At 50.0% G+C, this 23,397-nt stretch overlaps 1 protein-coding gene across 1 annotated transcript; it reads left to right on the top strand.

The window, feature by feature from the left end:
* The first annotated feature begins 2,890 nt into the window (after positions 1-2,890).
* Positions 2,891-22,583, top strand: LOC144260045 (stonustoxin subunit alpha-like). The gene is made up of 4 exons (XM_077808546.1): positions 2,891-3,060; positions 7,080-7,211; positions 14,049-16,103; positions 21,917-22,583. The coding sequence occupies exons 2-4, from the start codon at positions 7,115-7,117 to the stop codon at positions 22,444-22,446; spliced, it is 2,682 nt and encodes an 893-aa protein (XP_077664672.1). The 5' UTR covers positions 2,891-3,060; positions 7,080-7,114; the 3' UTR covers positions 22,447-22,583.
* The last annotated feature ends 814 nt before the right edge of the window (positions 22,584-23,397 follow it).

Below are 23,397 nucleotides of genomic sequence, written 5' to 3'. Positions count from 1 at the left end.
ATGATACTAAACTGGGAGGAGTGGTAGATACGCTGGAGGGGAGGGATAGGATACAGAGGGACCTAGACAAATTGGAGGATTGGGCCAAAAGAAATCTGATGAGGTTCAATAAGGATAAGTGCAGGGTCCTGCACTTAGGACGGAAGAACTCAATGCACAGGGACCGAATGGCTAGGCAGCAGTTCTGTGGAAAAGGACCTAGAGGTGACAGTGGACGAGAAGCTGGATATGAGCCAGCAGTGTGCCCTTGTTGCCAAGAAGGCCAATGGCATTTTGGGATGTATCAGTAGGGGCATAGCGAGCAGATCGAGGGATGTGATCGTCCCCCTCTATTCGACATTGGTGAGGCCTCATCTGGAGTACTGTGTCCAGTTTTGGGCCCCACACTACAAGAAGGATGTGGATAAATTGGAGAGAGTCCAGCGAAGGGCAACAAAAATGATTAGGGGTCTGGAACACATGAGTTATGAGGAGAGGCTGAGGGAACTGGGATTGTTTAGTCTGCAGAAGAGAAGAATGAGGGGGGATTTGATAGCTGCTTTCAACTATCTGAGAGGTGGTTCCAAAGAGGATGGTTCTAGACTATTCTCAGTTGTAGAAGATGACAGGACAAGGAGTAATGGTCTCAAGTTGCAGTGGGGGAGGTTTAGGTTGGATATTAGGAAAAACTTTTTCACTAGGAGGGTGGTGAAACACTGGAATGCGTTGCCTAGGAGGGTGGTGGTGGAATCTCCGTCCTTAGAAGTTTTTAAGTCAGGCTTGACAAAGCCCTGGCTGGGATGATTTAGTTGGGGATGGGTCCTGCTTTGAGCAGGGGGTTGGACTAGATGACCTCCTGAGGTCCCTTCCAACCCTGATATTCTATGATTCTATGATTTAGAAGGAAAAGTGCAAGTGCAATGTAAGTACTTTCAATTTCCAAATTCACTGGAATCGTCTGTTCAGTATCTGGACATTAACCAAACTAATATAAGCTCATAGTGGAAGAGAAAGAAAAAGGGCAACAACTGAAATGTTATTCATAGGAACGGCCCTGCTGGGTCAGACCCAAGGTCCATCTGTCACGGAGTCCCTGGGCGATGCTCTGGAACTGCTCCCCATGAAGCCAGTCAGGACTCTGGGGCAGTCGCCTTCCTGTGAGCAGCCTGTCTGCAGGACACACAGCTCACCCAGCTTCCACCTTCCTGGGTCTGACCTCGGAGCATTCAGCCTCCTCTGCCCCTCCGTGCGCTTCCCGCAGCGAGTCCGCCCAGGCGGAGTCCTGGGGAAGCCAGAGGGTCCTGCCCCGCAACTTCGCACACAGATGGGACTCTCAGCCAGCCAGTAAAACAGAGGTTTATTAGATGGCAGGAACATGGTCTAAAACAGAGCTTGCAGGTGCAGAGAACAGGACCCCTCAGCTGGGTCCATTTTGGGGGGCAGTGAGCCAGACAACCACTTCTGCCCTTCACTCCATGTCCCCAGCCAGCCCCAAACTGAAACTCCCTCCAGCCCCTCCTCCTCTGGGCTTTGTCCCTTTCCCGGGCCAGGAGGTCACCTGATTCCTTTGTTCTCCAGCCCTTTTGCTCTCACCTTGCAGGGGGGAAGGGCCCAGGCCATCAGTTGCCAGGAAACAGGGTGTCGGGCATTCTCTGTGTCCAGACCCCTGCACACACCTGCCCTCTAGGGCTCTGCAATGATCATATACCCTTACCCCACCCCCTAGAGACTTAAGAATTGCATAGGGGAAACTGAGGCACCCCCACACTATTCAGAGGAAACATTAAGAACAGTCCCACTTCATCACACCATCCAGCCCAGTCTCCCCTCTGCCGACAGTGGCCAGGGCCAGGTGCCCCAGAGGGAGTGAACAGAACGGGGAATCACGCAGGGATCCATCCCACTCCTGCCCCAGCAGCACCCGCACAAACCCTTGTCCCCCTGCCCCCAGCTCAGCGGAGTCAGGGAACCCGGGCAGGGGGATGGGGCACCCTGACATCAGGAGGCTCCCGGAAGCAGCCCACCCCTAGGGCCACCCCTTCCTCAGCCGAGGAGCTGGGTGAGGGCAGGTGCCGTTGGCCCCAAGCCCGAGCAATCAGGTCAGGACGGGGGGTTAAGTGAAGCGGGTGAGGCCCGGAGGCCAGGGAAGGGGAAAGGCAGGTGCCTGGAGTGTGCGGGGAACAGTCCCAGGAGACCCGCACGCTAAGGCCGGAGATTTACTATCCGCCCAAGGGGCAGGAAGGATCCAGGGAGCTAAGGTGGGTCCCAGAGTCACTCGGGCAGGGGGAACAATCCGGCTTTGCACCCTTGGGGTTGGAGGCTCCTGGAGAGGCCTGAAGTACTGAGGTGTCACACAGCGCCGCAGGGGGGAGTCTGGGGGCAGGGGATGCTCGGGGCAGGAGGACGCTCGGGGGGCGGGGGCATGCGGGGCACAGGGATGCTCGGGGGAGGGGGCGCAAGGAGGTGGTAGGCAGGGCCGGGGACGCTCAGGGAAGCGGGCATGTGGTGGTGGTAGGCGGGATCGGGGGATGCTCGGGGGCTGGTAGGTGGGGCCGGGGGATGCTCGGGGGAGGGGGTGCAAGGGGCTGGGGGACGCTCGGGGGAGGGGGCATGCGTGGGGGTGGGGGCGGCAGGCAGAGCCAGGGGAGAGACCCGGCCCCAAACATTGGTGGAGACGGGTCCCGGGGCCCTGAATTTACTGGAGCCCGGGCACCAGGGGCCCCTACAACTCGCCCCCTGAGTAACCATGAACAGAGCTGCGCTTGCCAGGTTGTCTCCTGGGTTCTCGTTTTCTGAGAACTGATCTGAGACAACAACCCTGGTAAACCAGCTCCAAGGTGTTTTCCCGTCAATGGAATTCACTGACCAAGTAACTCCTCCTACAGCTCCTGGGTCTGACCCCAAATAGAAAGTGAAACGGAAACAGTTTAACTGCGTAAGACAGAATCCGAAACCATGTGAAAGTTTGACTTTTCTGTGAAAGCCGCACAGCTCCGGTGGACGGCGTACAGCCCGCAGGGACCAGCAGCCCCTGAAGGAAGAATACACGTTGGGTCTCCGAGCTGAATTAGCAGCCCCAAGGTACCGTGTTGTGTGTGAGTTTGAAACTTGGCTCCATTTGAAGGAAGGACTTGAAAGGAAGGGCACGGAAGGAGGAAGGTTACAGCCATAGGGTCAGTTGGTGATTCAGTAACAGACACCTGCACGTCTTGGGGACTTATATAATAAAAAGAGAACGCAGTAAGACTGAGCCACAGAGAGCGAGCGAGACTTGAAACCAAGGAAGCAGGATACAGGGAGATGACGCATGTAACAGGCTGGACTCTGCTCAGTGACTCTGATTTCCTGTCACCCGGCCCCTTGTGAAGTGAATTACACCAGTGTACTTTGGGGTGTGAAGCACTTTCGTTCCTGCTGGGCAACGCTTTCCATCCACTTTGCACTGGCGTAGGTGACAAGGTGCAGGGCAATGGGGCTCAGGCCCACAGAGGTTGGATTGGACGTGGTAACAGGCCAGAAGTCAGTGAGGGGAAGTGAGGAGGAGAGAATGCACTTGGAGAGGGAGTGACTTTAGCAGCAGCATTTGTGATAGACAGGAGGGGAATGAGGTGAAAGCAGGGAAGCTGGAGATTTTGATACAGTAGAAGATATTGATACAGCCCCTTGGATAATACCCCCACCTCAGAGAGCCCCTAGGCCCCCTCTCCAAGACTCCAGCACAGAGGGATATCAGGGGTGTTCTGGGGTGCGCCAGGGGCTGGAGGAGACATGGCAGGGGCATTCTTACATCTCTGCAATGGCCCAGAGGAACCACTGAAGCAGGGCACAAGTTAAGGCACCCCTGAGCGTACGAGCCACCCCCCTGCACCAGCCACAGTGCCAGTGTGGGATGAGTCTGGCCACGGGCTGCAGCTGAGAGGGTGGCAAAGAGAGGGTTAATCTGTATTGATGTTATACAGGGAATAGTGACAAGACACAGCACGAGCCTGGATGTGAAACATTCTGATATCGCGGTGTGACATTCTGGGGATCCCCCAGAGCAGTCAGGGGGTCTGTCACCACCTGCCCTGTGACTGTGGGTCCCTTAATCCTGTGTGGCTCTGGCTCGGAGCCCTGGCACCAGCATCCAGCCCACAGGCATAAAGGTCTCACCCTGGCTTCCAGCAGCCTCGTTATCCCTGCAGGGTGACCCCACCAGCCCTTCCAATCCCAAGCATCCCCAAATCCGCCTACCCCGAGTTCTTCACTACCAGACCTGGGGACTTTTCCACTCTGGTTCCTCACCCCAAAGGCCTGAAGCCAGCCCCCCAGTTCTCAGTTCACTTTGGGACACACTCCACATTGTTTGCACACTAGAGACCCATCATTTGTCTCTCCTGGGTTGTACAATGCGAGGTGCTGGGGGTTAGTCTTGTCTGGCTGGGGAGGCAGCTCCTCCCTGCCTGGCTGGCCACCACCCTACTGGGAGCAGGAGATGAAGCTTTAGGAACCAGCTCCAGACTCTACATACACGATACATAAATCCCTAAGCACAGCCTGGATCCATCTCGCACAGTGATCAGTAAGTAGAGAACATCACAGGCTTTCAGAAAAGAGCTCACTCAACATTATTATACACAATAGCATTGTACACAATCCTTTGAGTCCATTGCTTGTTCTTAGGGGTTCGGACCCCCTGTTCTGCCCTTGGGGTGTCTGGACCCCGTGACACATGGCAAAGGGGGCAGCATTTGAACCTAGATTTTAGTGGGGCAGTAGCTCCACGACAGTTAAGGTTGAAACTCTCCTGTATAGCAGTCTAAAATCCCCCTTCACACTCAACTGCCTTGAAAATTGCTGTGATACCAACAGGCTTTTGCACATAGGTGGGGAGGGGGGGTGCTTAACTTCATCAGTCTCAGCTGATGACACCTGTCAGGATAGACCTCAACCAGAGGAGCATCCCTGAGGGAACCGGGACCCAGACTAAAACAGAGATTTATTTGTCAAAATCAGCGCTATGAACGGCCCCCCGAAACGAAGTGGAAGTGAGGTTGAGGCTGTGGAACAGACGTCCAATAGGAATAGTGGGGGCAGACGGACTAGTTTTAAGAAGGAGCTTGGTAAGTTTAGGAACGGGACGATATGACGGGGCTGCCTACGGTATCAGAGGACTGGACTCAACCCAGGAGGTTCCTTCCAGTCCTATGTTCTATTGTTCCCGAAACAAACCACAGCTTAATAATACCAACTAATTATACTTCCCTGAATGCTCATATATAAGGCTATGATTTAGTCATGGGTATTTTTAGTAAAGGCCACAGACTGGTCAAGGGCAATAAAAAAAAGTCACAGCCAATGATCTGTCCGTGACTTTACTAAAAATGCCCCTCACTAAATCTTAGGTGCTGGGGGAGGAGGGGTGCTCCAGGGGAGGCTGCTGCTGGGGGGGTGCTCCGGCAGTCACTGCTGCTCCTGGGGGGGTGGCGGCCAGTAGCCCCACCGCCGCTGCTGCTCCTCCAGGCGGGGGGTGGCCCGGGGCCCCACCGCTGCTGCTCCTGGACTGCTGCTCCATGGCAGGGCCCGGGATCAGTTGTCTGGGGCCGCCGAAGCAGTGGCCGGAGTGGCTGGCCCCAGGGTCACCCAGGTGCTGGGGCAGCCCTAGGGTCAGCTGCACCAGCCGCTGCAGCTGCAGAAGTCATGGAGGTCCTGGAAAGTCATGGACTCTGTGACTTCCAGGACCTCCATGAAAGACTCACAGAGTTACTCATATATAAGCTAACAATCACATTTTCATACTGCTAAGTATAAATCTGTGACAATTCCTAATACTAGACAAATAATTTCCTAAATCATTTGAAATCTCTCAGCTACAATTGTGGGGTACGGCATTTTGGAAAGAGGGCACAGCGCATGCTAGGAGTATGGCTTACGTAGTGCACAGCTACTAGTGTGCGTCAACTCAGTGCCAACGTACCCCCATGTGGACAAGGCCTGAGTTCATACATTCGCTGAGTTTAAACTTTAAAACAACCCTCTGTAGGGCACATATCAAGAGGAGGCTGGTGTGATGGATTCTGGGATAAACGTGTAACAGGAAGACAGTTGGTGGGTGGCTTGCGGTTCTGTAAGTGTAGGTAAGAGACATGAAATGGAGCCGTTCCCTTTAACTCTCCTCTGGGAATGGTCTCGGAGAGGGAGATTTCCTCATGCTATATCTATTGGCAGATGTTCCTGCTCTATTCCAAGGTGCAAGGCCTGCAAGGTTTACGATTTTATTTAGACTTTAAAGTAGGGGTGGGCAAACTTTTTGGCCTGAGGGCCACATCAGGGAATATAAATTGTATGGCGGGCCATGAATGCACACAAAATTGGGGTTGGGGTGCGGGAGGGGGGTGTCCCTTCTCTGGCTCATATGTGTGGAACGGCCTCCGACCGTTGGAGCAGGGCCATGCAGCCGCTTCTGGGAGTCGTGTGGTGTGGCCCCCGACGCCCCAGCTCGAGCAGCCCCCAACCCGGCACCCCAGCTGGAGCGCCAGAGCGGAGCAAGCCCCAGACCCTGCTCCCCAGCAGGAGCTCATGGGCCAGCTTAAAACGGCTAGACCTGCGGGCCATAGTTTGCTCACCCCTGCTTCAGAGGCATGCTCTGGCTTGCGTTAAGTAAGAGCTGTCGCCTCTCTTCTTAACCATTGGGCAGCAGGTATTTATGGCTCCCTGGCTGCTATTTAGCCCCCTATCAGGATATCCAGCTTGCTGGCATGTCACAGCGTTCTTTCAATACGTCTGGGATCTTACATGAGAGCAGCAAAATACAACAGTTGTTTTGCTTTGTGGCTTACATCTCTCTAAATTGCATCAAATTATAACTATTTCCCATTCTTCCTAATAGGAACAATTACTTTGAAATGTAAAATTTAGAATTCATAATCTGAGGCGAGAAAAGGGAGAGGTAAATCTCTGAGTGACTTTCTTCCTCTCCTGTCCCCTGTGGAGACTAGAAGATCCGTCTTTCTTTTACAACCAAGGCAATGTTCGGAAAAAGCTTTGAAGACTGAAGCCAGGGACTCGATTCTAAATCTGCTCCACAGAAACTTAAGTGTAATCCCAGTTCTTTCTTGCAGGTCAGACAGAGGAGAGAGCATCTGGGTGTGGAACAATGGCCGGATCAGATGACACCATTGCGATGCCGGCTCTGGGCCGCCCTTTCCAGCTGGGGATGCTGTACGATTGCCGCAAGGACTCCCTCATCCCAGGTAATTGTCACCCGGGGGGAGCACGGGGCCCAACTTAGTGTTTCAGAAAAAAGAAGCATTTGGCACCTGTTTCTTTTAGGAACATTTGGGTTTGGGATTTGAGTTGGGGAAAAAACAAAGGGCATCCAAACCTGCCTGGGTACTGTCCTGCTGACCCTCCTTACAGCACTGGCTGCACTAAGAGAAAGGAGAAACTTCCCATCCGCTCCCCTGCCACTGCGATATCTCTGCAGCCCCACCCGCACGGCAGTCAGCCTAGGAAAGGGGGACAGTGCCCCCGAGCTGGCTCATCCCCCCATTTCCACATGGGACAGGTGAGGTCCTGGTGAGAAGGGTCCTCTCTACACACAGAGCTTCAGGGCATGAGGGGACCCATTAGAAGGAAAAACTTCAGCTATTCACACGCATCACTGTGACCCATATTAATTGTCCCCCGCCCCTGGAAAAGGCCTGGCATCGCTGTGGACAGCTCAGTGAAAACACCCACTCTGTGTCCAGTGGCAGGCCAAGCAGTGAACAGGGTGCTCGGGTGCCTGAGGAACGGGATGGAAAATGCCACCAGAGCTATTCCAATGGCATTATACAGGTAACCCTTCTGCCAGGGGACGTTGACAGCAACCAGGGCCGGATTCAATATCCAGGGGTTCCCTTTCAACAGTACAACACAGAACCGGTACAAGCTCCCACCCAATAACCCAATGCCGGGACAATTACACACACCCCTGGGCGCCTCGAAGAGGCTGTCCTACCCCACTCCCATGCACAGAGCCTGAGTGCAAAAAAGAAACTTTGAATGAAAGGAGGAAAGTCACTGGACATTAACTTGGGATCACGCTGCAAGCAGGATTCATAAACCTAAAACCGTGAGCAACCCCCCACCCCAGAGTGCGTTGGGCAGGGTCTTTTGCCTCAGGTTCTTGAGTTCTACAACCAAAAGTTCCTTTAACGTGTCTGTCCCTTCTCCCCCACCCCACCGCACCCCACTCACAGTGGTTGTCCTTGGTCAATGAGGACCCAGACTTCAGAGGTGCAACAGCTCACTTCTAGAGTGCTAATTAGCTCTATCTTTAAACAGTAGCAAGGGGCTAGTTAAACCATGCCTATGATTCTTAGGCAGAACCCACACTTCCCAGCAGGGACACCTGTCCCCCACCCCTTCTTACTTTCACAGGGCTCTGGCATCCGAAACTCCTGCTTAGCAAGTTCAGTTCAGTTGAGGGTGACCCCCTCAAACAGGACAGGCTAAGCACAGATCTGCTGCCCTTTACTCCTACAATCAGGATAACAACATTTCATTACCCCTGCATTCAATACAAGTTCAGAGTAGCAGCTGGGTTAGTCTGTATTCGCAAAAAGAAAAGGAGGACTTGTGGCACCTTAGAGACTAACCAATTTATATGAGCATAAGCTTTCGTGAGCTATAGAAGTGAGCTGTAGCTCACGAAAGCTTATGCTCATTCAATACAAAGTGATTTCTAACCCAACACCAGCCAGAGCTGATCACTTTGGCAACACAGCTCTGTCTGCTGGATACCTTGGCAGAGGGGGTGTGTTCATGTAAATACAGTCTTGTCCTGAAGCCTTTCCCCCTCCCCAGCTAGCTGGCAGGGGAGAGCTCATTCAAACCCTGCTTACATATAAATCAATGGGCCACCCTCCCCTGCAATGTGTGTTCAGTACTGGCCATCCCATCCCAAAGAGGATATAACAGAAACCGAGGGGGTTTGGACAGTGATGATGAGAATAACTAGAGGCCTGGGGAGAATTTCACAGGAAGAGAGATTGACAAAACAAAATATTTCATATGGAGAGAAGAATAAGGGGAAATTGCTACAGGGATACAGAAGAATGAATGGGTTAGAGAAGGTAAATACGCAGGAGCTATTTACTCTTTCATAGTACAAGAACAAGGGGACACTATGAAATTAAAATACACCTAATTTAAACAACAAAAGGACATACATTTTAAAGCAACGTGATTAGCATGGCGAACTCTCTGCCCCTAGATATCACTGAATCACAGAAATGTAGGGCTGGACGGGGCTTTGAGAGGTCATCTAGTCCAGCTACCTGCGCTGAGGCAGGAATAAGTGCACCTTGACCACCTTTGACAGGTGTTTGTCTAACTTGTTCTTCAAAACCTCCAGTGACGGGGATTCCACAACCTCCCTTGGAAGCCTGTTCCAGAGCTTCACTACTCCCATTGTTAGAAAGTTTTCCTATTATCTAACTTAAATCTCCCTTGCTGCAGATTAAGCCGATTACTTTTTGTCCTCCCTTCAGCGGATGTAGAGAACAATTGATCACTGTCATCTTTATAACAGCCCTTAACATATTTGAAGACTGTTATCAGGTTCCCTCTCAGTCTGCTTTTCTTAAGACTAAACATACCTGTTTTTTTAACCTATCCTCAAAGGTCATGTTTTCTAAACCATTTATCATTTTTGTTGCTCTCCTCTGGACTCTCCAATTTGTCCACATCTTTACTGAAGTGTGACACCCAAAACTGGACACAATACTCCAGCAGAAGCCTCACCAGTGCCGAGAAGAGCGGGACAACTACATCCCGTGTCTTACTCCTGTTAACACACCCCAGAATGGCATTAGCCTTTTGCATAACTGCATCCCATTGTGGGTTCCTATCACTTTGTGATCCACTATAACCCCAGTTCTCTTTTTGCAGTACTACTGCCTAGCCAGTATTCCCCGTCTTGTATTTGTGCATTTGATTTTTCCCTCCTAAGTGTAGTACTTTGCATTTGTCTTTGTTGAATTTCATCTTTATAAACTGGAGAATTGATCTGAAATCAACAAGGTCATTTTGAATTTTAATCCTGTCCTGCAAAGTGCTTGCAGCTTGGTGTCATCTGGTAATTGTATCAGTGTGCTCTCCACCCCATCATCCAAGTCATGGATCAAAATACTGATTAGCACCAGACTCAGGACAGACTCCTGCAGGACCCCACTACCTACATCCTCCTAGTTTGACAGCAAACCATTGATAACTACTCTCTGAGCACAGCCTTTCATCGAGTTACCCACCTACCTTATAGCAATTTCATCGATACCGCATTTCTCTAGTTTCTTATGGGAATGTCACGTGGGACTGTGTCAAAATCCGTATTGAAATCAAGATCTGTCATGTCTCCTGCTTCTCCCCCTAAACACTAGGCCAGCAACCCTGTCAAAGAAGGCAGTTAGGTTGGTTTGGCATGATTGGTTCCTGACAAATCCATGTTGGCTATTACTTATTACCCTGTTATCTTCTAGGTGCTTACAAACTGATTGTTTAATAGCTTGTTCCAGTATCTTTCCAGGGTTGAAGGTAGGCTGACTGTTCTATAATTCCCCAGGTCCTCTTTGTTCCCCTTTTTAAAGATAGGTACCATATTTGCTTTTCTCCTGTCCTCTGGGACCGCACCCATCCTCCAAGAGTTCTCAAAGATAATCACTAACAGATCCAAGATCTGCTTCAGCTAGTTCCTTAAGGTGAATTTAGTCAAGCCCTGCTGACTTGAATACATCTAATTATCTAAATATTCTTTAAGCTGTTCATTTGCTATTCTGTGTTGTGTGCCTTCCCCCTTATTATTAATTCTAATTGTATTAAGCACCTGGTCACAATTTACCGTTTTAGAGAAGATTGAAGCAAAGTAGGCATTAAACACTTCTGTGTTCTTGATGTCATTAGGTTTCCTTCCACACTAAATAGTGGACCTACACTTTTCATCGTCTTTCTTTTGCTCCTAATATATTTTTACAAACCCTCTTCTTACAGCCTTTTATGTCCCTTGCTAGGTGTAACTCATGTTGTCCCTTAGCCTTTCTGATTTAGTCCCTGTCTGCTTATACTATTCTTTTGTACTCCTCCTTAGCAATTCATCCATGTTCCCACTTTTTGTAGGGTTTCTTTCTGATTTTCAGGTTACTGAAGAGCTCCTGATGAAGCCATATTGTCCTCCTGCTATTTTTCTTATCTTACCTTCAAATCAGAATAGTTTGCAGTTGTGCCTTTAATACTGTCTCTTTTACGAACTGTCAGCTCTCCTGAACTCCTCTTTTTCCTTAGATTTTCTTCCCAGGAACGTTACTGAAGAGTTCTCTGAGTCTAATGAAGTCTGTTTATTCCTTTGAAGTCCATTGTCTTATTCTCGCTTTTCACTCTTCCCTTTCCTTAAAATAATAAAATCTATCATTTTATGAACACTGTCACCCAAATTGCCTTTTACTTTCAGATTTGCAACCAATTTCCTCCCTTTTAGTCAGAATCAAGTCTAAAATGGCTGCCCCCTTGTTACTTCCTCCATCTTCTCAAACAAGAAGTTGTCCCTAACACATTCCAAGAACTTACTGGACACTTTGTGTTTTGTGGGATTACTTTTACAACAGATGTCTGGGTAGTTGAAGTCCCCTATTACTACCAGGTCTTGTGGTACGGATATTTCTGTTATTTGCTCTAGAAATGCCTCATGCGTCTCTTCCTCCAGATTTGATGGTCTATAGAAGACCCCTACCATAACATCACCCCTGTTTTCCCCTGACCACTTTTATCTGTACCCATAGAATTTCAACTGGGTCGGCCTCTTACCTCCTGGACCACAGCATAAGTGTCTATACTCTTGATGTATAGTACAACCCCGCCTCCCTTTTTTGCTTACCTTTCCATCCTGAACATGCTATGCACCAATATTCTAGTCATGAGATTTATCGAACCAAATCTCAGTGATGCCAATTAAATACTAAATTAGCTTATGTACTAAGACTTCCAGTTCTTCCTGTCTATTCCCCATACAACTTGCCTTTTTGTATAGACAAGATATTTAGCAGATTCCCCCTCTGTTATCCCGCTTGTTTCTCCTATGACCCGAATGTAAATTTTCCATTCCACCTGCCACTCACCCCAGCAACATCTAGCCCTCTGTGAAGGTCACTTTTTTGATACTTACCTGTCGTCTTTTGTCACCTGCCCCTTTGATCCTAATTTAAAGCCCTCCTCACTAGGTTGGCAAGTCAGTGCTCGAAGATGCTCCCCCGCTTCTTGGTCAGGTGTACTCCATCTCTTCCCAGCAGATTTCCTTCCTGAAACAGCCTCCCATGACTTAGGAACCCAAAGTCCACCATTTGACACCACCCGCACAGCCATGCATCATCTCCAGGATGTGTGCGTCCCTGCCCGGGCCCTTAACCTCAACCAGGAGGATGGACAAGAACACAACATGCGCCCGTGACTCCTTCACCCTCACTCCCAGAGCCCAGGAGTCACTGCGCAGGGTCAGGCTGGCAGTATCATTAGTGCCCACGTAGATGCGTAGTGTGCGGCAGCAGCCAGATGGTTGGACGAGCCTTGGCAACCTTTCCAGAACACCTGGGGTGAGGGCTCCAGGCAGGCAGCACACCTCCTGGGACGTCAGGTCAGGTCAGCAGATGGAGGCTTCCATCCCTCTCCGCAGGGAGCTCTGACCACTACCATCCTACGTCCCCTCCTGGTGGGTGTGGTGGCCATGAGCCTCCCAGCCTTGGGAGCAGGTGACTCCTCTTCCTCAGCCACTGGAGTCTGCTCCTCTCCTCCTGTGGCCAGTACAGCGTGCCAGTTCTTGACCTCGATGGATGGCGGGCCGGGGTGGGGAGTGGAGCACAGCCTGCTGTCTAAGGTGGCCAGCAGCCAGTCTCCTTTCTGCAGAGCAGCCGGGTCTTCTTCCTCTTCTGGTGCCTCTGTCGTCATCCCTAGTCAGCTAGCGTCCTCCATCCCGGATGTCTCCACGTCCATCCTGATGATGAAGTCCTCAAGCTCCTGGATGCTACACAGATGAGCCACCTCCTCCCGCAGCTCTCTTACCGGCTACCTGAGGGACTCCACCGACAGACACCTCTCACACCAGCTGGTTCCCCCTTCCTGGCTGTTTTCAGCAGGGACATGCAGGCTGCATTCCCTGCAAGTGAAGATGAGGATCTGGGTAGAAGCCTCCAGTCAGGATGTCCGTCTGGCCAGGGCCCCACAGGTGCAGGCAGATGAAGAGCGAGCAGTGGTGTTGGCAGTGCAGCATTGCAGGTTCTTCCTTGTGCAGTGCCTTCAAGTTAAAGAAAAACCCTACCTCCCTGCCTGCCTTCACTGGCAAACTCAGCCGGCTAACTCCCTTCGTCTCCCAGCTGCCTTCGTCTCACCTCCATGTCCTGAGGCCAGGATTAGACATTGAGAGGGACTGGAAGTTTATATGGGTAACAAGAATACGGGGATTATAACAATGAAAAGAAAGTTTAGGAAGGGATATAAAACCTTATACTTAAGATTTAAGCCAATCTCCAACTATTAGAGATCAATGAGACCTCCATGAGGGCAGATTTTCCAACAATATAGTAAGGTTTCTTGCCTCTTCCTGTGAAGGATCTGGTGCTGGCTACTCTCAGAGACAGAATACTGGGCTAGATGGATCACGGATCAGGTCAACCGTAGCAATTCCTAGCTTCTTAAATCAAAGAAACCAGATGTTTCTAATGGAAGTGACATTTCAATCATAACTATAGCACTTGCTACCTGGGACAGTGTACTCCTGAGGGGGGAGTGAACACAGTCATTCTGAAGGGGGATTTATTAAAAAAAAAAATCAGAAAAGATCACATCTTCCAAAGTCCTCTAAGAAGCTGGGGGCAAGGGAACGTTGTTAGGGGTGGAGTTCAGCCTTGACTTGGCACGTTTGTATGTTACCAGGTCAGTTTACGTGATGTCCGTCACTGGTTATTTTTCAATCTCAGAAACGAGACACAATTAAAGGATGGATAGATTCTGTGTCCTGTGCATCTATCAGTTACGTTACCATGTGTCTGTCTCTACTATTCCAGGGATCACGCTGTGGGGCCTGGAACAGCTTCGCAAGGATGTAAACACAAAACCACAACCCAAGACTGAATTTGAGATCATCGCATCCGACACCATTGAAGACAAGGCCAGTGCCCTCGATGTCACAGCCTCGCTGAAGGCCAGTTTCCTGGGGGGGTTGGTTGAAGTAAGTGGATCTGCCAAATACTTAAATGACACCAAAACATCCAAACAACAGGCCCGAATTACTCTCCAGTACTCTGCCACAACAAAGTTTGAGCAACTAACTATGAACCATTTAGGAACAGAGAATGTCTCTTATCCTGCTGTATTTGACCAAGGCACGGCCACCCATGTGGTCACGGCTGTGCTGTACGGGGCTCAGGCTTTCTTCGTGTTTGATCGGGAAGTTTCTTCTTCTGAGAATGTACGTGAGATAGAGGGAAAGCTCCAGATTGCAATTAAAAAGATACCCATGTTTTCCATAGAAGGGGAAGGAGCTGTCAAAATGGATGAAAGTGAAAAATTAAACGCTGCAAAATTTAACTGCAAGTTCCATGGTGATTTTGCTCTTGAGAGAAATCCAACTAATTTCGAAGATGCCATGCAAATATACTCCACCCTCCCCAAGCTGCTGGGTGACAGCGGGGAGAAGGCTGTACCAGTGAGAGTCTGGCTGTACCCGCTGACCAAGCTGGATTCCAGAGCTGCTCGGCTGGTGCGTGAGATCAGCTTAACACTGATTTCTGATGCTCAGACTGCTCTGGAGGAACTGGCAGAAGTAAACATGCGATGCAATGACATGGTGAAGAGTCCGATCGCCACAAGCTTCCCCGAAATCAAGCTGAAAATCCAGCAGTTCAGAGATCTGTGTAAGCAACACAGACAGACTTTCCAGAAACAGCTAGCAGGACTCTTACCGTTAATCCGTGGAGGTGGAAAAGAGGAAGGGGCTCTGGTGGATATTTTAACATGTAAAAACCAGTCACCGTTCAATACTCAGAGACTCAGTGAATTTCTGGGTACAAAGGAGAAAGAGATGAATTATGTGAATTCCTACCTTAAGATCCTAAGCAATGTAAAAGTGGTGTCCTCTCAGAGTAAACTAGATGAAATAGTACTCGACCCTGAGCTTGACTTTATCGTCTCCTTTACATTCACCTCACTGCATGAAGAGGAGCCATATTTATCAGATTTAAAACAGTGGCTTCAGACCCAGTATATAAAGGAAACTCATGATCCTGCAGCAGCCAGTTCTGTCGCTGAGAAACCAAAATCCAAAGTGTGGTTTGAGGAAAAAGAAATATGTAAAAAAGCTCGAAAATCTGCAAAGTCCCTTTCACATTTTGTCAGTGTCAACAAATCTAACAGGAAGATTCAGTTCATTGTGGCCTCTGTTCCAGACAAGGACAATCCAGGCACTTCCGTTTACCTGTATGAGGAGGGAGAGCTGATCAGCACCAATTTTGAGCCTCCATCAAAGCCTCTTCCTCCCCTGATTGATGGAATCAAACATGACCGTGTGCAGCTCAAGTTTAACCCAGCAGCCTATGGAAGAACTGAGATATGCGGCTATCGGGCAGAGTACAGAATTGTAGGACAGGAGAACTGGACGGCTGTGAATGTAAATAACACGCAAGAGACATTCACAGTAACAGGGCTACGTGCAAACACCGAGTACCAGTTCCGATACGCTGCAGTGAGCAAACCAGGGCTCAGCGAGAGCAGCGATGTGAGTAATCCTGTGAAGACTCTCCTTCCTACCAGCCCGCCTGGGAAGCCCGTAACAGTTATTGTAGATTCATCTGCCATCGCCCTCACCTGGGAGAGTCCAAGTGTCATTGGAGATGGAGTCAGAATAAGGGAGTATACGGTGGAATATAAAGAGGAGGCAGGAGATACAAGTCAGGAGGGGAAAGACAAATGGCTGCAACGAAGGACAGAAAAGAGAACCGAGTTCTATAGCATTGATGGACTGAGTCCTGAGACACCCTACAGAGTCCGGGTTTCGGCTGTGTGTGAGGATGGGGCTGTGAGTGACCCAAGCAAAGAGACTTGCATCTCAACCCTAAAGAAAGGTAATATTTAAATATATTTGCATACTTCTTCCCACCCCAAACACAGGACTCTGGAGTAGTTCATTCAGGTAAAACTATATTTATCTTTTCAAGAAAAATTGAGATGTCCCAAGTGTGTAATGTAGGCGTGACTTCAGAATCAAACTATTTCTTGCAATTTAATATTTGAACTGAAGTAATGCATACAGGGCCCAACCCAACCACCGGGATCTGCTGGGGACTGTACAAATGATACTGGGCTGCCAGGTCTGGTCAAGTTAAGGTACCAACCAGCTTCCTGTGAAAATCTTCACTCTTCTAAGTGCTCTAAAATTGTCATGGTTACATGGATTGCCTTGACATTTGATGTGCCTCAGGGGGCACTGGCTAGGGTCAGTGATCCAAATCTGAGATCATTTGAGGGAGCAACATTCAGAGCATTATTGGACAGGTAGTACTGGTCATGAACTAAGGGGATCATACTGAGCATGTGTGGACAGAGGAGCCAAGAGACTCTGGAGGTGGAGAGCTTCCACTGTAGCTGGACAGAATCATAGAATTATAGAATATCAGGGTTGGAAGGGACCTCAGGAGGTCATCTAGTCCAGCCCCCTGCTCAAAGCAGGACCAATCCCCAATTAAATCATCCCAGCCAGGGCTTTGTCAAGCCTGACCTTAAAAACTTCTAAGGAAGGACATTCCACCACCTCCCTAGGTAACGCATTCCAGTGTTTCACCACCCTCCTAGTGAAAAAGTTTTTCCTAATATCCAACCTAAACCTCCCCCACTGCAACTTGAGACCATTACTCCTTGTCCTGTCCTCTTCTACCACTGAGAATAGTCTAGAACCATCCTCTTTGGAACCACCTCTCAGGTAGTTGAAAGCAGCTATCAAATCCCCCCTCATTCTTCTCTTCTAAAGACTAAACAATCCCAGTTCCCTCAGCCTCTCCTCATAAGTCATGTGTTCCAGACCCCTAATCATTTTTGTTGCCCTTCGCTGGACTCTCTCCAATTTATCCACATCCTTCTTGTAGTGTGGGGCCTAAATCTGGACACAGTACTCCAGATGAGGCCTCACCAATGTCGAATAGAGGGGGACGATCACGTCCCTCGATCTGCTCGCTATGCCCCTACTTATACATCCCAAAATGCCATTAGCCTTCTTGGCAACAAGGGCACACTGCTGACTCATATCCAGCTTCTCGTCCACTGTCACCCCTAGGTGCTTTTCCGCAGAACTGCTGCCTAGCCATTCGGTCCCTAGTCTGTAGCTGTGCATTGGGTTCTTCCGTCCTAAGTGCAGGACCCTGCACTTATCCTTGTTGAACCTCATCAGATTTCTTTTGGCCCAATCCTCCAATTTGTCTAGGTCCCTCTGTATCCTATCCCTGCCCTCCAGCGTATCTACCACTCCTCCCAGTTTAGTATCATCCGCAAATTTGCTGAGAGTGCAATCCACACCATCCTCCAGATCATTTATGAAGATATTGAAGAAAACCGGCCCCAGGACCGACCCCTGGGGCACTCCACTTGATTCCGGCTGCCAACTAGACATGGAGCCATTGATCACTACCCGTTGAGCCCGACAACCTAGCCAGCTTTCTACCCACCTTACAGTGCATTCATCCAGCCCATACTTCCTTAACTTGCTGACAAGAATACTGTGGGAGACCGTGTCAAAAGTTTTGCTAAAGTCAAGAAACAATACATCCACTGCTTTCCCTTCATCCACAGAACCAGTAATCTCATCATAGAAGGCGATTAGATTAGTCAGGCATGACCTTCCCTTGGTGAATCCATGCGGACTGTTCCTGATCACTTTCATCTCATGTAAGTGCTTCAGGATTGATTCTTTGAGGACCTGCTCCATGATTTTTCCGGGGACTGAGGTGAGGCTGACTGGCCTGTAGTTCCCAGGATCCTCCTTCTTCCCTTTTTTAAAGATTGGCACTACATTAACCTTTTTCCAGTCATCTGGGACGTCCCCCGTTCGCCAAGAGTTTTCAAAGATAATGGCCAATGGCTCCGCAATCACAGCCGCCAATTCCTTTAGCACTCTCGGATGCAACTCGTCTGGCCCCATGGACTTGTGCACGTCCAGCTTTTCTAAATAGTCCCTAACCACCTCTTTCTCCACAGAGGGCTGGCCATCTATTCCCCATGTTGTGATGCCCAGCGCAGCAGTCTGGGAGCTGACCTTGGGCTCTGTAGATAGGGCAATTTCCTGCAATATCACTGAAAGATCTTACTGTACTAGCTGTATGTACTGCTGTGGGCCAGGATTGTGTATAACCTCTCTAGTGAGGAGATGTGATGGATGTAAGACGTGGCGGTTCAAAAGGCTGTATTGAAAATGTGCCAGACAAGTATGGACTTTTGGGACAATAAATATTAAGTGGATTTCCTGTGGAGTCCCTAGGGTGAGGTTAATGCAAATTACTTACCTCTGGTTAATGCAAAAATCCAGCCTTTTGAAGTTACGCTCTGAGGGGAGGGTTTTTTCTGTTGATTACCTGTTACAGAAGGCGAAGATCAAAAGCCAGAGTTGGATAAAGATATGGCTGATCTGCCCAGCCATTGCTCTGGTTCTGGATCTAAACTTCAAACCCCGGGGAATACCCAGATGTGGGGTTTGAAGGACTAAAACCTTCTAGAGCTGTAGATTGGAGTTGGGGGGACGGGGAAATCTCAGGTCAGCTTTCGAGCTTTATTGTTTTAATATTTATTCTCTGTCATGCTTTTACCTAAAAGAAGAAACGTGGTTGCTTAGAAGGAGCTGTGTGGAAACATATAGCTGTGGGCAATACACTGCTTGTTGTCTTCAGAGAGAAAGCAAAGCGTAGGCCCTGGCCTGTTTAGGCAGTCTGGCTTGCTGGGGATATCCCGGGGTGAGGCAGGGAGCTGTGCAGCCTTAAAAGCCCAAGTCAGGCGGGAGTGAGATGTGGATCTCTACCCATGAGAGGTGATGGCTGGGAGTCCAAAACCTTTAAGAGGGTGCCTGGAAGAACTGTGAAGGGTGAATACAGAAGCAGTTACCCTGAAACTGTGATGAACTCAAGGGGATAAGAAGCAAGCCTTTGATCCTGAGTCCACCCAGCCAATGTCAAGCCCACCTAGGGCAGAAATCTGGAAAAAGCTCAAAGGCAAAAGGCATGTTGCTAAATCTGCCCATTGGTTTTAAAAAAAAATATTTATTATTATTATTTTGGGAAATGTATAACGCTTCCCGGGGGTGCCCAGGATTGTGAGGCACCTCGCTGCCACCTGCCCTTAGCATGGGGTCGTCTTGTCTGTGCCTGCCATGGGTCAGCTCCCTGATACCACCAGCTGCAGGCAACACAAGCACTCCCCGTTCAGCTTGTGCGGGCTCCACTGTCCCTCACACGGGTTAGCGATAGCCACACTCCAACCCCCCAGTCCTCCGAGCATCCCCCAGCGTGTCCAGCCCCTGATCATCAGGACACTCACAGAATTACCAGACCCACTGTTCCCAAAGGACCAGAACACACCAGCCTATTAGTTAGACCTTAGAACACAGTTCCACTTAACACATGGCGCTTAGATTTGTTTATACAGAAATCATGTATACGTGTATTTAACATGGAGCACAGACTGAAATGAAGCCAGCAGAAATACCGGAGACTAAGGTTACATAGCAACTAAAATCTTCACACACATCCTAGAGCCTCAACTTAACTAACAAGATGCCTCTTGTCTAATAAGGTCCTGCTCACCCAAAGACCTTCTCACGGCACGTTTCAATCCCGAAGGCCGAGACCTTCCTTTCCTAAGACCAAGCCCTTTGTCAGCTTGTCTCCCCAGATGAAGGATGCCTGGGCATCCGTCTGTATCCACAGATATATTAGACCAGTCCTTTGTTCTTCACCTGAAAACAGGGTTCCACCCCCTTCCCCCACCCCAGCTGTTCACCTCTTCCTGTTAATGTCTTCTCCTGAAGTCCCCACAATCTCTTCATTAGCATTTGACTCCGTATGCAAATACACTGTCACTGTGAGAGACAGTTCACCATAGTCAGCCAGGGTGATATGTGTCTCCTGCCTCCTGTCTGCTGGAACTGCCTTCAGGCATCTACCTCTGGGTGATCTGTCTTTAACTTCAAGGACACGATTGCCAACATACACACCCCTCTCCTTGCACATTATCCGCACACACATCCCGCAATGATTACAATGACCAGCGTGACACAAGCTTTCAGTAGAGACTTACGTGACACTCTTTGGTGAACTAGAATGTAAATACCCGTCCCAGGGGATCCCTGTAAACTTCGTGTACCCCTGGGCCCTCTGCCAGTTGGCACCAAGAGTCCCCTGGGTCACAGAATATCCTCAAAGTATTTTGTGGGGGGGAAATTGGACACATGAATGTTTGCTTGGAGGGGCGGGATTGGAGCAGGGGATGGGGGAGAGCATTTGGGGTTCAGCAAGGGTAGAGGACGTTATGGGGAGGTGGATAAATGGGGTAGAGGGGAGGGCATGCATATGATCTTTACAAGGCCAGAATGGCCGCTCTCTCCTACTAGCAACATTTCTCCTTTTGTTAAAAAGACTCAGAAATTAAATGTCAGAAACGTCATTAGCCCAGAGCTGAGGCTGCCTGGCGATAACTCGCGCCTTCCAGAACGTCAAGTGCAGCAAAACTCAAACTTGTGAAAACCAGGAAATACAGAGCTAAGGGACATGCCTTAACACACAACCTTAACTCTGCCCACTCAAGCCATGCCCCGTACACCCATGACATACTCAGGCTCTGCCTTTGCGCTGTACTGAGCAGGAGCTCCCTACGCCTGCCCTACACTCGATCTCAGCCCACGCCACAGAAAGAACACCACAGCTGCTAAATCTTGCAACTCCTTTTACAGCCAGCTCACCCTAATGCACACGATGCCAACTGACACCCTGCTTTCCCTGACTCTGCATTAAACTCACCTTCCACACTCATCGCCCAGCCCCCCATGGCAAGAGGAGCCCTGTGCCTCACGAGGGACACCAGCCTGCCCAGCGCAGCACTGAAACGAGGCATCCTGGTTCTCCCAAGGTAGACAGGCTCCTCTTTCCTTTGATCACCCACACAGGGGCCAGGGAGAGAGGGGGACACACACACACATCCTGCAGAGGGGGACAGCCTGACAGTTCACCTCCTATCCCAATCACAGATCTTCCAAGATGGTTCAATTTATTCCTCCACCCTTCAGTACAGCAACACCTACCACAGGGATTACAGCTGCAGTGCATGCAGATAATTCCCAGAGGCCATTGCCAGCTCCAGAGGGCAGAGTTAAGGTTGCGAAGGTGTTTACCTGAACTCGCTATCTCCCGGCATTCACAAGATTCAGTTTTGCTGAACTGACTTTCTTGAGGGGTGCAAGGTATCACCAGGCATCTTAACGCTGGGTTAGTGAAGTATTTTTGCCATGTAATCTCTCTCTCTGTGTAGACAGAAGAAAAGGAGTACTTGTGGCACCTTAGAGACTAACCAATTTATTTGAGCATAAGCTTTCGTGAGCTACAGCTCACTTCATCGGATGATGAAAGCTCATGCTCAAATAAATTGGTTAGTCTCTAAGGTGCCACAAGTACTCCTGTTCTTTTTGCGAATACAGACTAACATGGCTGCTACTCTGAAATCTGTGTCGATAGTTAGCTGTATAAAGAGCAGCACCGACTGGCATACATATATGTTACACAGTATTGTTCCGAAGTAGGTGAGTGCAGGGGGGAAGATTCTGAGGCTCAGGTCTGGCCCAGCCGATCCTTTCGCTCTGTCATTGACCCATGTGTGCCGATAACGCTCTGATTCTGTCTCTCCCCAGCGAATGTGACTCTGGATCCAGACACGGCACATCCTGAGCTCGTCCTGTCTGATGATCGAAGAACCGTGAGCCGGGGACACGAGAGCCAGACGTTGCCTTACAAACCGGAGAGATTTCGTTATTTGCTGAGTGTGGTGGGCTCTGAGGGCTTCACCTCGGGGAAACATTCCTGGCAGGTGAAGGTGGAGGGAGGGGCAACCGGAGACTGGGCTGTGGGGGTAGCTAGACAGTCTGTGCTGAGGAAGGAAGAGGTTGGCTTTATCCCCGAGGATGGGGTCTGGGTGGTGCAGAAATGGGGCAATGCCAGAGACTATCGGGCTCAAACCTCCCCTGTCACCCGCCTGTCCTTGAGTAGAGAACCCAGCAGGATCCGGGTCTCTCTGGACTATGAAGGGGGGTTGGTGGCATTTAATTATGCTGATGATCTGGCCCCGATCTTCACTTTCCCACAGGCTTCTTTCAATGGGGAGAAAATCTTCCCTTTCTTCTGGGTCTGGGGTGGAGGATTCCAGCTGAGCATCCATCCCTGAGACTCAGGGTAGCCCGGGGCCCTGTCAGTACCATACAGAGCAGGCTAGACCCATCTCACAGTACTGCAGGGACTGCCCAGTCTGCTTGTTCTCATGCTGTATGGTTCTGTAGGATTATATCCGTGAACAGGGTCAGAGAAAGGTCGGGGGCGGAGGGGTGGGGAGAGGAAAGAAAAAGTACCTCCAGGGAGTGGGAAGGAGGGAATGGGAGAGGGGAACTTTGGCGGGGGGACTGGGGAGGGATAGAGGATGGATAACACTGTGAACAGCTAGACGCGGGAGGGTCAGCTACCTTGCAAAGTACACAGATCTTGAGATGAGTTTGCAGCAGTGAGGGTTTAGTACTTCTCCTTGTGGAGTCAGTAGGGGCTTGTCTACATGTCTAAAGGTGTAGCGCTTTCGTGAAGATGTTCCTATGGGAGAGATTCTCCCGTCAGCATGGTGACTCCACTCCCTGAGAGGCAGTAGCTACGTTGGCAGGAGATGCTCTTCCGTCTACACAGGGGTTAGGTTAACTGCGTCGCTAGGGGGGTTCACACCCCTAAGCAATGTAGTTATACCGATGTGAGTTTGTAGTGCCCACCTGGCCTGAGAGTCTCTGCCCCAGGGCAGGATCCTTGTCCGGAGCCTGCTCAATGCACCGGTACATGTGACAGAAATGGATCCCTTAGAATGAGTCTGTGGGATGGTTCTGGCTGGAGCTCGCATGGGCGCGGATGATGGAAAGCTGAGGGATCTGCAGGCAGTGCTAGAATGCCATTGGCAGTGCGATCCCCGCACCATCCTAGAACCACTGCGACTGGAAGCTCAGCTGCAGAATGGGCACTAGGAGCTCCGCCCTTTGAGCCCTGTGCCGGTCTTGGCCAGAATCCCCCGTGGTGCTCACTGTCTGAAAGGGGCGAAGTAAAACCAGGGCTCTCGCCCGGCATCTCCACCCCCTCTTCCTGTCAG

This window comes from Eretmochelys imbricata, chromosome 2 (genome assembly GCF_965152235.1).
Source record: "Eretmochelys imbricata isolate rEreImb1 chromosome 2, rEreImb1.hap1, whole genome shotgun sequence".
NCBI classification, from domain to species: domain Eukaryota; kingdom Metazoa; phylum Chordata; order Testudines; family Cheloniidae; genus Eretmochelys; species Eretmochelys imbricata.
Note: the sequence above shows the minus strand (reverse complement) of the source record. Positions and strands in the feature narration are given on the sequence as shown.